Source organism: Centropristis striata, chromosome 12 (assembly GCF_030273125.1).
Source record: "Centropristis striata isolate RG_2023a ecotype Rhode Island chromosome 12, C.striata_1.0, whole genome shotgun sequence".
Lineage (NCBI taxonomy): Eukaryota > Metazoa > Chordata > Actinopteri > Perciformes > Serranidae > Centropristis > Centropristis striata.
Window position 1 is genome coordinate 20,062,846 of NC_081528.1, and position 14,765 is coordinate 20,077,610.

Sequence of the window (14,765 nt, forward strand, 5' to 3'; positions counted from 1 at the left end):
ATCAAGTCTCCACATTGCTTTGTCCTTGAACATGTTCCCAAAGCACCGAAGTAAAATGAAAGCAGGCATCATTACGTCTGCTTTGAGTAAACATGTGAGTGAGTCATAGCTCGACATCGTTTGGATCCTGACAAATTATACGTTTCTTTTTTTAGAACTAAATGTTTTTTTTATCACAGACATATTATCTTCTTAATTGAAGGAACATTATCGACAAGAACAAGAACAAGAAATTGCTGAAACTTAATAGATTCGCCATTTAAAACCTCCAACATGGTCTGAAAAGGATTTTTCCGAAGTGAGACAAAGCACTCCAGACTCCCTTAACTTTTCATCACTTTTTTCATTGTTCAGTTTGTTTTGAACAAGCTATTATTAAAAAAGCATATCATTTCTGCCATTGGTTCCCACTTCATCCAGTGTTAGCTTAGCATACAACCACCTCTGTAATATTGCTAATAAGTCATTATGATGTGATATGATATGATATAACTTAACTTTATTGTCTGTTCTACAAGTCAAAACAGAAATTTGCCTGATTCGTTCCTCCCCATTCTTCATCCATATGCAGATATCTGTTTATAGAGAGTATAACCAATTATATTCAGAAGATCAATACAAGGCTTTCATCCTTCCCAAATAAATGTATTTTAGACTTTATCCCAGTGGAAAAGGAGTTTTCACTCTATATAAATTGGCATGTTTTAAAATTTAAAAAAAGTTTGAGTCTTGTTGTAATGATCTCTATCCTCCCTGTTATTGTTAAAGTTTTCATCACTTTTTTCACTGTTCAGTTTGTTTTGAACAAGCTGTTATTAAAAAAACATATAATTTCTGCCATTGTTTTCCTACTTCATCCAGTCTAAAAACAGAAATTTGTCCGAAGTGTTCCTCCCCAAATTTGTCTTTGACACAGCATCATAAATTAAAACACACTTATAAACACATTCACACACAACAACAGATAAAAACGGTGCAGCCTAATTTGTGCTGTTTAGGACAGTTATTGTTCAGTTTGTTTTGAACAAGCTATTATTAAAAAAGCATATAATTTCTGCCATTGGTTCCTACTTCATCCAGTCTTTGCTTAGCATACAACCACATCTGTAATTTTGTCATGTCATTATGATGTGATATGATGTGATATAACTTAACCCTCTGGAGTCCATCTATTTATTGAAAATACACATTTTATTTACAGTAATAACTTTATTTATATGTGATATGTAGACAAGCTGAGAAAGCCAGTGAAAGTTCAATCATAGGAGTTTTCACAGTGTGCCATTTATGTTTCTATACCATTTTTAAAATGTGAATTTTCTTTCTACAATGAAAACTATTAATATTTTTAATTTACATGCAAACAGACTGTAGACACCTGTGTCTTTTGTTTGTATTTTGGGTTCCTGGCAGCTTTATACTTTGTTAATTAAAATAAAACGAAAAATCTGACTGATAGCCAAGTTTGTGTGGAGAAAAAGGAGCCATGCATGTGATGTAAGGACAGACTGAAAGATGCTAAACAGAGACAGAAATTAATGCATAGGAAGTTGACAAATTTGAACCAAACTCTCCTGGACTTCAGAGGTTTAACTTTATTGTCTGTTCTACAAGTAAAAACAGAAATTTGTCTGAAGTGTTCCTCCCCAAATCGGCATCATAAATTAAAACACACTTACAAAAACATTCACACACAACAGCAGATACAAACAGAGCAACCTAATTTGTGCTGTTTAGGACAGTTATTGCAGAGGGGATGAATGATTTCTTGTAAATGTTTTTCCGGGCCAGTGGGGTTGTGTATGGTGTGCCTGATGGCAGCAGCCTGAAGGAGTGGTGCAGGGGGTGGGAGGGGTCCTCACCACTGAGCGCCTGTACAGTTCAGTCAGAGGGAGTTGGGCTGTTCTGGTTATTTTTCTGGTCTTATTTATTTTGCGGGAGAGTTTGGTTTTGGTGGTGGTAGTGAAGTTGAACCAGGATTAGATGTTATGAGAGTGGATTCAATGAGTGATCTGTAAACAAGTGTTAAAATGTCTTTGCTGATGTTAAAAGTCCTCAGCTTAAAATAAGAATTGAACTCTTAAAACAAGATAAATTAAAGCTGCAAGCAGCGATGAACTGGCCCGAGCAGAGTGCACTGACAATTATTTGTTTCTTACCAAGATAAAAAAAAAAAAAACTTCAGATTTAGAAGTGTGAGATAATTTATCTTGCTTTAAGTTAATTTCTTATTATAAGCGTTCAACATGCTTATTTCTAGATTTAACAATCTTAATTTAAGAAATCTTGTCAAGTGAAATTATCTGTCCATGCAGCAAGATCATTTCCCTCAGATTTAGTGTTTTTATCTGGTTTTTAGACACACCTTTTTTTGCAGTATGGAGACGCTGTCAGCATGTTTTGAGAAGGACAGGCAGGTGTCAATCTCTGTCCCGAGATACTTAAAACTCTCCACCAGCTCCACCAGCTGACCATGTATGCTGAGCAGTTGGAACAGGTTCTCTGGGTTCTTCCCTCTGCACCGACAGCACAGCTCATTGGTCTTTGAGATGTTGAGCTCTAATGAGCTTTCAGCAAAGGTTTGGACCAGGGTGTGGACTTCCTGCTGATAGTTGGTCATGGCTTGGGTGTCAGCCAGATGGGCTACCAAGGCCATGTCATCTGCATACTTTAAAAGGGTTACCCCTTCTCTACTGCAGGAGATACTGTTGGTGTAGACACAGAAGAGAATGGGAGACAGACAGACAGGTCTGGGGCAGCCTTTTCTTTATTTTATTTTTTTTTTAACTTTTATTTGAGTAGTATTTTCCATTTTTAATACAATAATACACAAAAAACAACAACAGCAGCAACAACAACAAAAAACATCAAGTAGCAGCTTATAGGTCCTTTCATTCAGTCACAATGCAACAATTCTGTCCTGTTCAGTTATCATTACTATAGTGGTATCACCCTCACCCATTTTGTAATAATGCCATTACTCCCATTTCCCTTCAAACTGTTCCTCCCGCATTCTCAAGATATGTGTGAACTTCTCCATATTATAAATCTCCTCCACAACACTCAGCCACTGTTCTCTAGTAGGGGGATCCACCTTATACCAGGCCCCTGTGGCAGCCTTTTCTTTAAACCCATTGCACTAGATTTAAAACCATTTAAAAGCACATGCTGTGGTCTGTATATGGTGACAGATTGTTGATATAAACAATAAAATGTTGGCACCAATTGACAAGAGTGCTGTGCTTTAATACTGAAAATGTTGCATTGAGTTTGCTGACAGAGTTTGAGTTACATAATTGGAAAGCACACATTGTTTGGTTTCATAAATAACCTTAATTGTCCCAATGCATCAGATGCTATTTGGTAATGAATAAACAGAGTGAAATTAATGTGACGTCGCATCAGGAAACCCACAGCGGTTATTAATGAGCTGCTGCAAATGTCCTCATTTTGACAAATCTATATGAAAGCAATAGCTGCTAAAGTTCCAAAAAGTAGTTGACAGCATGTCACAGTAATGCCAAGTCTTTAAGTACCTGCCATCAAACATCAGTGTCACGTAATCCCTGATTAATGCTCACTCTATTTAAACATGCCAGTTGTTGATGCCGATGTCCCCCCTCCCCACTTCTCTGTGATTCCAGAGGCGGGCTTTGAGCAGTTCCGTGTGGCAGAAAAGGCTCATGGGAGCTGGATGAAGCTCTTTATGGAGGGCAACACCTCTGAGGTGCTCTCCAACATGGGCAACAAGGTCCTGAAGCAGTATCTGGAAGCCCTGGCTGCCATGAGCTCGGCCCTCAGCAAACAGCTGGGCAAGTACGACATGTACTCCATGATCGCAGGCATGGTGTTTGTGTTTCAGGTAAGTGAGAAAAACAGTGAGTTTTTCATGATGTGTCCCCTTTAAAATGTTGATCAAATGAATAGAGAAATGTAGACGCTGTCGGCAGTAGCTTTCAGAGGTGGGACCAAGTTATTGTTTTGCAAGTCACAAGTAAGGCCTCGTTTACACGAGGACGCTTGCGAGTAAAAACGACAAAATATTTTATGGGAAGTGCCTTTTGTTTAGACCAGGGGTCTCAAACTCAAATTACCTGGCAGCCGCTGGAGGCAGTATCAAAATGACCATAAAAAGACACAAAATTACAAAAAAAAAGACACAAAATGACCAAAAAAGACACAAAATGACCAAAAAAGACACTAAATTACTTAAAAAAAACACACAAAAAAGACACAAAATGACAAAAAATACACATAATTACCAAAAAATACACATAATTACCAAAAAATACACAAAATTATTAAAAAATTACCAAAAAAAGACACAAAATGACAAAAAAATCCACAAAATTGCTAAAAAAGACAGATAATTACCAAAAAAAAAGAAACAAAATTATTTTAAAAAAGACACAAAATTATTTAAAAAAGACAGAAAATTATTAAAAAAAGACATACAACACGGTAAAGTGCCATTCATATAAAACTCACATTAAACTTTCATATCAAGGTGGGGGCCACAAAATATCGTCACAAGGGCTGCAATTGGCCCGCGGGCCGCAAGTTTGAGACCCATGGTTTAGACGGGGACGACGTTTTTGTAGCTTAAAAACGCAAAAATGTGAAACCAGCCTCCAGAGTGTAAAACTGCAATCCGCTCCGCCGTAGCGTGTCCGCCTACACTGCCAAGACGTAAAACTCTGCTCAGATCTGTTCACGTCACACACGCGTTACCTCACATCCATGCTCCAGTACAGGAAAATAAACAAACTTGTGGGATTATTTCCATGCGTCGGACCTTCAAGCTGCTCTGGCAGTTCTAATAAACTTACAGGAGTCTTTCCACCAAATGTACAGGATATGTACAGATAGTATTAGTGAACAGAGAAGGATCTGTAATTACCTCTATCACATTTTGGATGTACCAATTGGTCGGAGGCGAGCCAGACGGCTTTGGACGAGACCTGGGAGATCTAGTGGATGGTGGAGAACTTTGTGGAAGGAGTAGCTGATGAAAATGCGTGGCGTGAAAACTTTAAGTGATGCTGCCTTGCATGCATACCCAATCCAATTCACACACTTTAGAGTCACCGTATGCAGCAGATTTCCTCCTGAAAACGCGTGTCTAAATGTGGAATAAAAAGTAAAGCACGACGCCACTTTTGCGTCTTCTGTTCAGACCGTCATTATGTAAACGTAGCCTTAGTCTCAAGTCTTTGCCCTCAAGTCCTGAGTCAAGTCCCAAGTCAAGACCGACAAGTCTCAAGTCAAGTCCCAAGTCCTTTCAAGTCCTTTCGAGTCCTTTCAAGTCCTCTTAACAACAGAGTAATAACATTTACACAGATCATGTATGCTTTTTAAATCTGTATTTATTTATCAAAACCATTATTTGCAAGAATATTCTTCAAACACATTTGAAAAAACAAACTTTGAATGGTAAATGGACCTGCACTTATGTAGCGCTTTTATAGTCGCTTTGCGACCACTCAAAGCGCTTTACACTACAGACTGCGCTCATTCACCCGTTCACACACACATTCATACTGGTGGCAGAGGCTACCCTATACTGCCACCATTGGGAATTCATTCACACACCGATGAACGCAGCATATGGAGCAATTTGGTTCAGTATCTTGCTCAAGGATACTTCGACATGTAGGCTGTGACGGTCAGGGATTGAACCACCAACCCTTCAGTTGCGGTTGCAACCCACTCTACCAGCTGAGCCACAGCCGCCCCTTTAACTTGCTCCACAGCAGGTTCTGTTCTGTCTTGTCTCATTTTTTTTCTCGCTAATTTAGCAAAGCTGCTAGCAAAGTTACTTAGCCGAGAAGCTAGTGTTCGCGTTGTGTCAAAACTTACTGTTCTTTGTGCAACTTCAAATGTAGGGAGTTCTTGTAATCTTCGACCCACATGTTTGGGTTTTTTTACCACTTCGTAGTTTTTATACCTGAATGAAACTATCTTTGGAATCATTTTGCCAACTGGCGCCGTTTTTTGACAGTTCTCCATTGGATGTCCTGCAATTTGTTTGGATGGATGCTGGTGGATTAAAATAACGTGGATCGAATTTGATTGGATGTTGCGCCAACAGCACACGTCTCTCACACACACACAGACACACACACACACACACATGGGTTTTGGGGAAAGTAGCAAGTCTTTTCATGTCAAAAGACTTAAGTCCAAGTGAAGTCATAAGTTATTAAGTCCAAGTCGAGTTGCAAGTCTCTTTACATTTTGTCATGTCGAGTCAAAATTCATCAAATTCATGACTCGAGTCCAAGTCATGTGATTCGAGTCCACACCTCTGGTAGCTTGTCTATTGAGGAGGAGGTGGTGGAGAGATGACCTGTCAACATGTTCCAGGCCATCCTGAAATACCCAGATCATCCGCTACACAAAACCTTTATGGAGCAAAAAACAGCAGTGGACGGCTCCTCTCTCTCTGTTGCAGGACGGAGAGATTCAAAAGATCCTTCTCTCCTACAGCCACCAGGCTGTCTCATTCTAACAGAGATTCTACCAGACTAACTGAATTTACCCTCTGGGATAAATAAAGTCATTTTGATTTGATTTAAATTCTCTCTTAACAATCGGTAATCTGCAGTGTTTTAACTCCACCTTCTGGTATCAGCTTAGCTCAGCTGGAACCTTGACCAAGGTGATACTAAAAGAACCAGATACGCGCCACAACTTCTGCTAACATAAAAACCAAGGAGTGAGTTATTTGTGCATGAAAGGTGTGGAGGAACAAAATGAAATCTAATCTGTCATAAACAACGGTGCACTTTTGAAAGTTTCCTTTTTTCGGTGTACAAAATGTTTCTAACAGTATAATTGTCATACAAAGTCAGTAAAAAAAATGGTTGATAAATGGATTGGCCATAATTACTAATAATTACATTAAACCTGCTCTAAATGCATCCAATTTCACATGTCATTGCTCTTACCTGCTGAGTTAAAGGGACATACACTGGTCAAGCTATGCTCCTGTAGCTTTCTGTGGTTGTATCAATTGATTAAAAGTTGATTAAAGTTCTCCCTCTCTCCCTCTCTCCTTGCCCTTCAGCTCCTGTTGGTCTTACTGCTGGCGATGCCTGAAGCCCTCAGTAGTGATGCAGCAGTAGATCTTCCCGTCCTCTCGGCCCTGCTCTCCCTGCCTTTCTACCTCTTGTGCCTGCTGCTCGCCTCAGTGCACGTCTTGGTGTGCACGTCTGCCGAGAGCTCCTGTTACTTCTGCAGCCTCTCCTGGGGTCTCGTGTTTGCTGCTATTGCATTTTCCTCTGCAATGTTTTGTATTCTGGTCACCATGGCAGCGCGGCGACTCCCCCTGGGACCAAAGATTCACGGGAAGGTGAGTCAGTGCACCTAAAATATACAATCCACACACATGTGCAGATGTTTGCCCGCAGGGGTCTATACACGTGTGCTTGATCTGCATGTAAAACCTCAATATGCAGCCTAAAGCTCCAACCAGTCCAGCTGCTCTGTGATTGCTTTGTAACAAACAATATTAAATGCAGAATCCATCAGCGCGTTCCCACAGTAAGCTGTGACCACTAGCACTAATTGTGTCAACATTAGCTGTACTAAGTTTGAAGATTACAGGACAGAATATACTGCTGTGTATCAGGTTAGTTTGGATCCAAAATTCATACGATATCACTAACCAAACATTAGAAAAGCCACTTCCATGTAGGGGTGTGCCATATCGTATCGTTCACGACTATACCTGTATATTTTTTTTTTATGGGTAAAAAAAATGCATATCATGATATTGGCAACATTCCTACTTCTTGACCTAACGTCACATTTCAAGCTAAAGAAAGTTTATCTACACTATTCATAATATCAAGTTATTTTCGCGTTTTGTCTCTGCTCAGCAGAGTGTCTGTCACCCTGTCATCCTCCGAGACATTACTCTCCGTGTGCATCTGCATGTGCGCGCGCCAATCTAAATCCTATCAACATGTCCCGGCCGTCAGAGGTCCAAACGGCCCAAACACACTTTTGCATTATGCCGTTCGTTAGCCGCAAGCTAACATTAGCTAACAATTAAAGTTGTTTTGGTTTTAATCACAAAAAGTTACTATTACTTCCTGTCGCTAAACAATGCTGCTTTCAAAATAAAAGCACATAATCCACCCCAGAATTTACAAGAAGACTGTCAAAATAAGATGCCTTAAATAAATCATAGAAGAACCCTTATTCTCCTTTACAATAATTAATTAAAATAGGCAATGATTAAGATCAGTGTATATGATGGAATAATGACATTAGAATGTGTGAGAGGCACCAAATTTGGGCTTTTATGAAAAAAAATTCTCTAGTCCACAGTCTGGCTGTTCCATGTCCTAGTGGAAAGCCCTGTTGACTGTGAATGTTATGTGAGGTGTTTGCTTACATTTAGCTCTCAAAATGGACGAGATTGAAAAAAAATTCTCCCGGGGCCCCCCCCCCCCCCGAACCCCCTAGATGGTTATTTTTTATTATTTGCTAATACTCAAGAGTCAACTGTTGAGATTAGCAATTTATACTACATTTAGATTTATGATTGATTTTTCATTTTGTTGTACGATTTTTATTTATTTATACAGACTAAAAAATCTTTTTCTATATATTTTTCAGTATTTTTTAACATCATCAAGTATATCATTATCGCAAAAATACTCTGAAATATCGTGATAATCTTTTTGGGCCATATCGCCCACCCCTACTCCCATGTTCTGCAATTAAAATGGTATTTTTGTCAATGAAGTCTGGTGGCTTTGAAGAGAGCTTAGCTAACTGCTTCAGTTCCCCTTTGTATAAGACTGTCTGACGGCAGACTTAGAGGTTGAAAATATTTATATATTATATAATAAAGAGTTTTCACTTGGTCTTTTTTAGGTCGCTAAAATGTGTTTTGCCACACCCCACAGCAGTCTATCACTTTAGTTAAAGCCACCAGACTCCTTTGACAAAAACAGCAATTTTATCTCACAGAGCACTGGAGTTGTTGGTCCACCAATGTTTCGATTTTTTTATTTGTTTGCTTTATTGTGTGAATTTCGGTTTCAGATCTGAACTAACGTGGTATATTGCTTAGTTTGCCTGCTGGTACTCTACTTCTCCAAATTGACTGTAAAATGTTTTTAGAAGTGTTTGGGAAAACAGCATTTCAATGCTAAAACATACATTAACCAGTAAACCCTAACCCAGAAAATGTCTGTTTCTTTTCACAAAAACAAACTGTTTTATTCATGAAATGAGTTTAAAAAAAAGCAATAAAAATATAGTAAAGGCATTAACAAGGGTAAAAATCATAATTTTAACCTGTACAAATCTCCAACTTTACCTCTAGATACTCAACCAGCCTGAGGAAGGATCATTTTATTGCATCTCAAATCAGCATAAAACATAATGCTCAGGTGTTTTAATGATTAACACAACGTGCCGCTGGAACACAGGAGTGAGACAGAGTTGCTGACAATATATTATAGATATTTCATTGGAAAATCGTCGGTTTCCAGCTTTAATAGTCATTTACCACATTAACAATGTCTAGACTGTATGTCTGTTATTTTAATTAAAAAAATGTGCTTTTCTTTCAAAAATAAGGACATTTCTAAGTAGGGATGTGACAAAATCTCGTGCCACGAGATCTTGCGAGATTAAACTCGACGATATTTCTTGTCGCTTTAAAAATCAGTCTTGCGAGATTTGTGAGTTATCCAAACTTCTATTTGTTACCTGTGGGGAGAGTAAAATGAAAAGAAGAAGAGGAGGAGAAGGAGGGAAAGCAGCAAGCAGCCAGAATGACGTCGCGGGGGCCGGCAGCTCGTTAAGAAGAGTAAAAACAAATTGAAGGGGCACATTTCGCCTGCAGCAGTCTCTCCCAGCTGCAGTCACAGAGCCAGCTAACAGTTAGCTCTGTAGCAATACAGTGAGTATGTGCTGCTGTTGCAGGAGGTGTTCACTTAGCAATCTCTGTTTGTTTACAACAAGCACCAGACACTCTGTTCACAGTTAGCGATGCCGGTTAATTCAAGATCGCTATGTTTATGATAATTAGCCATGCTGCTTTGTTTTGATCAGCTGCTGATGTTGTTCAGTTAGTGATGACGGCCACAGTTGCGTCTCCCATGTTTAATCTGTCGTGTATGTGATCACGGATCACGGTCCAAACTGTCGCTAAGCGATTAGCATACTTCTGGAGTCTCATTAATCTCTGGGGGATTTTATTTTTTTATTTATCTTATTTGAACTTTTATGAATTTTAGTTTTAGTTTCAAGTTGTGGAAGAAGAAGTTTATTAAAAGTTCCTGCTTACATCATGCATGTAAAGAGTTATAATAAAACATTTCAAAATGCATGTGCAACTCGGTTAAATAAAAGTCTGTTGGTAGGGTCATATATTTTGTTATTGTAGTTTTCTTAAAATCTTGTCTCGTCTCATTCTCGTGAACCCAATATCGTGTCTCGTCTCATCTCGTGAGCTGAGAGTATCGTCACACCCCATTTCTAAGTGATCCCAGACTTTTGAGCGGTAGTGTATACATGAACCCACCCATTAAAGGGACAAGTGAGCAAAAAGATTTGATGTTAGTTTCCCAATCAGCTCCATTCACTAACCTGCTGCTGTTCAAAAGACAGATTTTTGCTTTAATTATTTCATTTTGTCACGTCCTGCAGGTAGAGGAACATTAGCAATGAGACAGCAATCAGAATTTATTTGAGAGAAAATTCTCTAAATCCACTGAGGCTCAGAGGGATGGCTCTCTCTCTTCTCTTGTACCCGTACTTTGTGATGAAGCAAAGTTAGCAGAGTCTTTACGAATGCAGCCTTAAATCACTTGAATATTCTGTGAAACAAAGAACTGAGGAAAAGTTTTGTAGATTTTCTTGGATCACTCAACCACAAGAAGTGTTGAAGCGAGTGGCTCTTAGCCGATTTGAGACTTTGGGTGCCATTTATATTAATCAAATAGGGCCTCTCTGTATTCACTGCCTATCATGTGTTTTTCATGAAGGATTGCAAAGAGCCTCCTTAATTACTCTCCAGTGTTGCACAGAAAAATGGCATCTTAAACGGAAGGTAGTTGCTTTAATGTTGACATCTTTAATTCAGCGTTGTACCTTTGAATATATTGATATAAAAAACGTTTTTTTATGTTGACACACATAAAAAGTACAGGTATCTTTTTGTCATTCAGTGCAGTGACTGTGAGAGTTACAAAGAAGAAACTCTGACACAGTATTTCTAAAACTCCAGAGTTTAACTGTTAAAGCCAACAGCACAACAAAGAGAACATGGATTTGTTGCAGATGCTGCTACAGTCTGTTCTGCTGCAGGTTTACTCTCTGTGTCCCAGAAGTCACAGGCTCCCATTGTTTTCAAAATCCATTAAAACCAGCTCACATTTCTCAAACACGCTGCCGCATTGATGAACACAATCCATCATTTTAAACAGCATATGTTTAGCATATTTTTAACAGGACATTATAACCCCACCATCATTACACTCCATATCAAAAATGTTCCAGTTGCCAGAATTGAATCTGCAGAGATCATTGTGTCTCCAGCTCGCTGGTGCCCTCCTCTCTGCATCACACAAAGTTTTGTTTTTACCTTTTTGTTGCGAAAGGAGGGTGAAGCCAGCCATGATGGAAAAAGTGAAAACAGTCCAGTGAACTTTGTCAAGTTGCTGCGTCATAAAGTCATGGTTTTAAAAAAAAAATGCAATAAATGTGCTGTAAAATGTAAATGTGAGTCATATCTTTGATGGGGGACCAGTCTCAATCACTATTGTGTTACCTCATTTGGACAGAGATACTGACATTTATTCAAATAAAATCTTCAGATTGCTTTAAAGGTCCCATATTATGCTAGTTTGAACTGTGTAATACATGTCTAATGGACCTTTAATTGATTGGCTGCCTGATCAGTTGGCTCACTCTAACTTTCCACATCTCTGGAGCGGGAGTTGCTAAACGAGTAAAGAATGGCGTCTGATACCAGTGGTGGAAGTATTCAGGTCCCTTACTTCAGTAAAAGTACTAATACCACACTGTGAAATTAAAGTAAAAGTCGTGCATTCAAAACTTACTGAAGTAAAAGTACAAAAGTAGCCGTGTTTCCTTTAGGGGGAAAAGTGTCCACCGGGAAAGTCTCAGGCCACATCCTGTCAAAAGTCCGCTCACTTTTCATGTGTCTTCACTACAAGTTAGCCCCCAGAGGGATTTAGAGACTCCGGAGGTGACGTGTGGTTTTCACCGTCACTAACTGTGCACAACGTCAGCAGCTGAAAGCAGCATGGCTATTTATGCACAGAGTCTCCGCTGATCATAAACATGGTGATTGTGAATTAACCGGCATCACTAACTGTGCACAGTGTCTGGTGCTTGTTGTAAACAAACAGAGATCGCTAAGTGAACACCTCCTGCAGCAGCAGCACATACACACTGTACTGCTACAGAGCTAACTGTAGCTAACTGTCGCAAACGGCAGCTCTTCTTAACAAGCCGACCACCGGCTCTTTAGCGGCTCGTTAAGAAGAGTAAGAAGGAGTCGCTGGATTTGTCTCCAGTCGCTTTCTTGAAAAATAGCCGCTAAGGGGGTCTAAAAAGTTGCTGTTTGCCACCTTTTACAAATGGCGTGTGTTGTTGTTGTGTAGAGTACTACTTTACAGTAGTAGTAGAGTACTACTCTACACAACAACAACAACAGAAGAGCACAGAAAAAAGCCCCTGCTCTTCGACAGGGACCTAAAAAGTCCTGACAAAAGCCGGCTCTGGACTGCTCATATTCAAACTAGGGGCGTTTCAGTGAGTGAGACCCGCTTCATTCCGAGTATTGCCTAGTGGAAACAGCCCTAGTATCAGCATCAAAATGTACTTAAAATATCAAGAGTAAAAGTACTTGTTATGCAAAATGGCCCTATTTAGATTGTTTTATATATTCTAGATATATTATAACATTTTTGTATTGATGCATTTAAGTAAGCAGTGTTTTAATTTTCTAAAGACAGGGCTCATTTAACTACCTAATATACTGTTATAAGATTAAGTTAGTTTTTCATGTTAAATCTCGACCTGAAAAGTAACTAAAGCTGGCAGATAAATATAGTGTAGTAAAAAGTACAATGTTTGCCTAAAAATATAGTGGAGTAGAAGTAAAAATTGTGCTCAAATACAGTACTTGAGTAAATATACTTAGTTACATTCCGCCACTGGCTGATGGTTATCACCGTGGAGGTGGCAATATGCTAACAGCTCTCGTTGTTGCGCAACATCAGGAGGCTAATCCAAATGTCCTGTAAGAGGCCCTACAGCCACTGGCCCACCCACAGAGACAATGCAGAGGCTTCAGCTTTCCACACTCTCGGGTTATATATGTTTATATATATATATATATATATATATATATATATATATATATATATAAACATATATATGGGCAGAAAAAAATAGTTTTTCACAATAGGGTACCTTTAACTCAGTTGTAATGTAATCCCAGCTACACACTCACGTTACAAAGGTATTTCATATTATGATGAATGCCACTTTTCAGCATTTGTCAGCTTTTTAAGAGACAATCAGTATCTTTATATGTCAGTTATATAAGGGTGTGGCCTATTTTCTCTCTGTTAACAGTTAGTGCCTAAACTGAATTGAGCATGTAGAAGGGAACGGTCATTAAAATTACATGACACCATTAAACCTACACTGTTGCTGGACAAAGAGGTTCAGCAGATGCAAATGAAAACTAACAGATAAACAAAAGGAGATATACAGGGGGTTTAGAGATACAGCTAATGGCCCAGTGTTGAGGCAGTGCTTGTGGTAGCGCAAATATGTTTTCTAAATAGTTTATTTTGTCTTCCTCTATAAGGGCTATGCTGAAATTTACTTCAGCAAATAAAAGTAATTTCTGGTGATGTTTAGATCGCTCTTCTAAATGTGGGCAATCAATCAGATATATTGGAACTAGTTATTCAGAAGGTGGAAGCTTTCAGTCTTTAGTGTTTGTTTAAATTGGCCTAAAAGATGAGTCCTCTTTACTGCTGCACCTCTTTGCTCATTATAATTTATCTGTAAAGGTTACATCTCATTTCCCTTCTGGGAACTTTGGGAAAGTGCTGAGAGGGCAAAAAAGTCAGGAGAAATCCACTCGGGCCATTAGGTTGGGTGAAGAAATAAACTCCCAGATCTATACTCTGGAGCATGTGGAGGAAGTATACTGTACTGTAGATTTTTCTGCGACTCCACATTCCTTGAAAAAGACTGTGGAATATTTTCTTTGAGTTTGAATGTCATACAAATGTCAAAAAAAAATGTGCACATAGCTCAGCTAGAAGTAATAATTGGACTATTAAAGAGAAGTGTGCGTCCTCATCCAGCAGCAGATTCTGGAGGAATCCCCAGACTTTGGCTACAGGTTAAACAGGTTAAACAGGTTAAAAAGGTTAAAAAGGTTAAACGGCGATGGCAGAAAGTTGTGGCAAAAATGAAATTTTTTTTAAACTTAACAGATGTATGCAATCGAACTAGGGTTGGGCGGTGTATCAGTATTACGAGATACATTTTAGAGAGATATATGGAGTTAAGACAATACCGCAATACCGATTTATCCGCCTCGTGTTCCAATGAAACTATAAGATCTAAGGAATCTATTCTGCCCTACAAAGTTTAACTGAAGTAACTACATTTTTGGTCGAAATTGAGTTATAACTAAAAATGAACTCCTTGATGTCTGTTTTATCTTGTGACAAAGTTTTAGATTT

The 14,765-nt window shown here is 38.9% G+C and overlaps 1 protein-coding gene across 2 annotated transcripts in view; it reads left to right on the forward strand.

Moving 5' to 3' along the window:
• The window catches only part of pigg (phosphatidylinositol glycan anchor biosynthesis class G), a 127,222-nt gene that overhangs the window by 53,325 nt on the left and 59,132 nt on the right, over positions 1–14,765 (forward strand). For both annotated transcript variants that reach the window (XM_059346139.1, XM_059346140.1), the window contains exons 7-8: positions 3,645–3,862; positions 7,070–7,354. In XM_059346139.1, the coding sequence (XP_059202122.1) occupies positions 3,645–3,862; positions 7,070–7,354 (503 nt within the window). The remainder of the gene's footprint in view (positions 1–3,644; positions 3,863–7,069; positions 7,355–14,765) is intronic.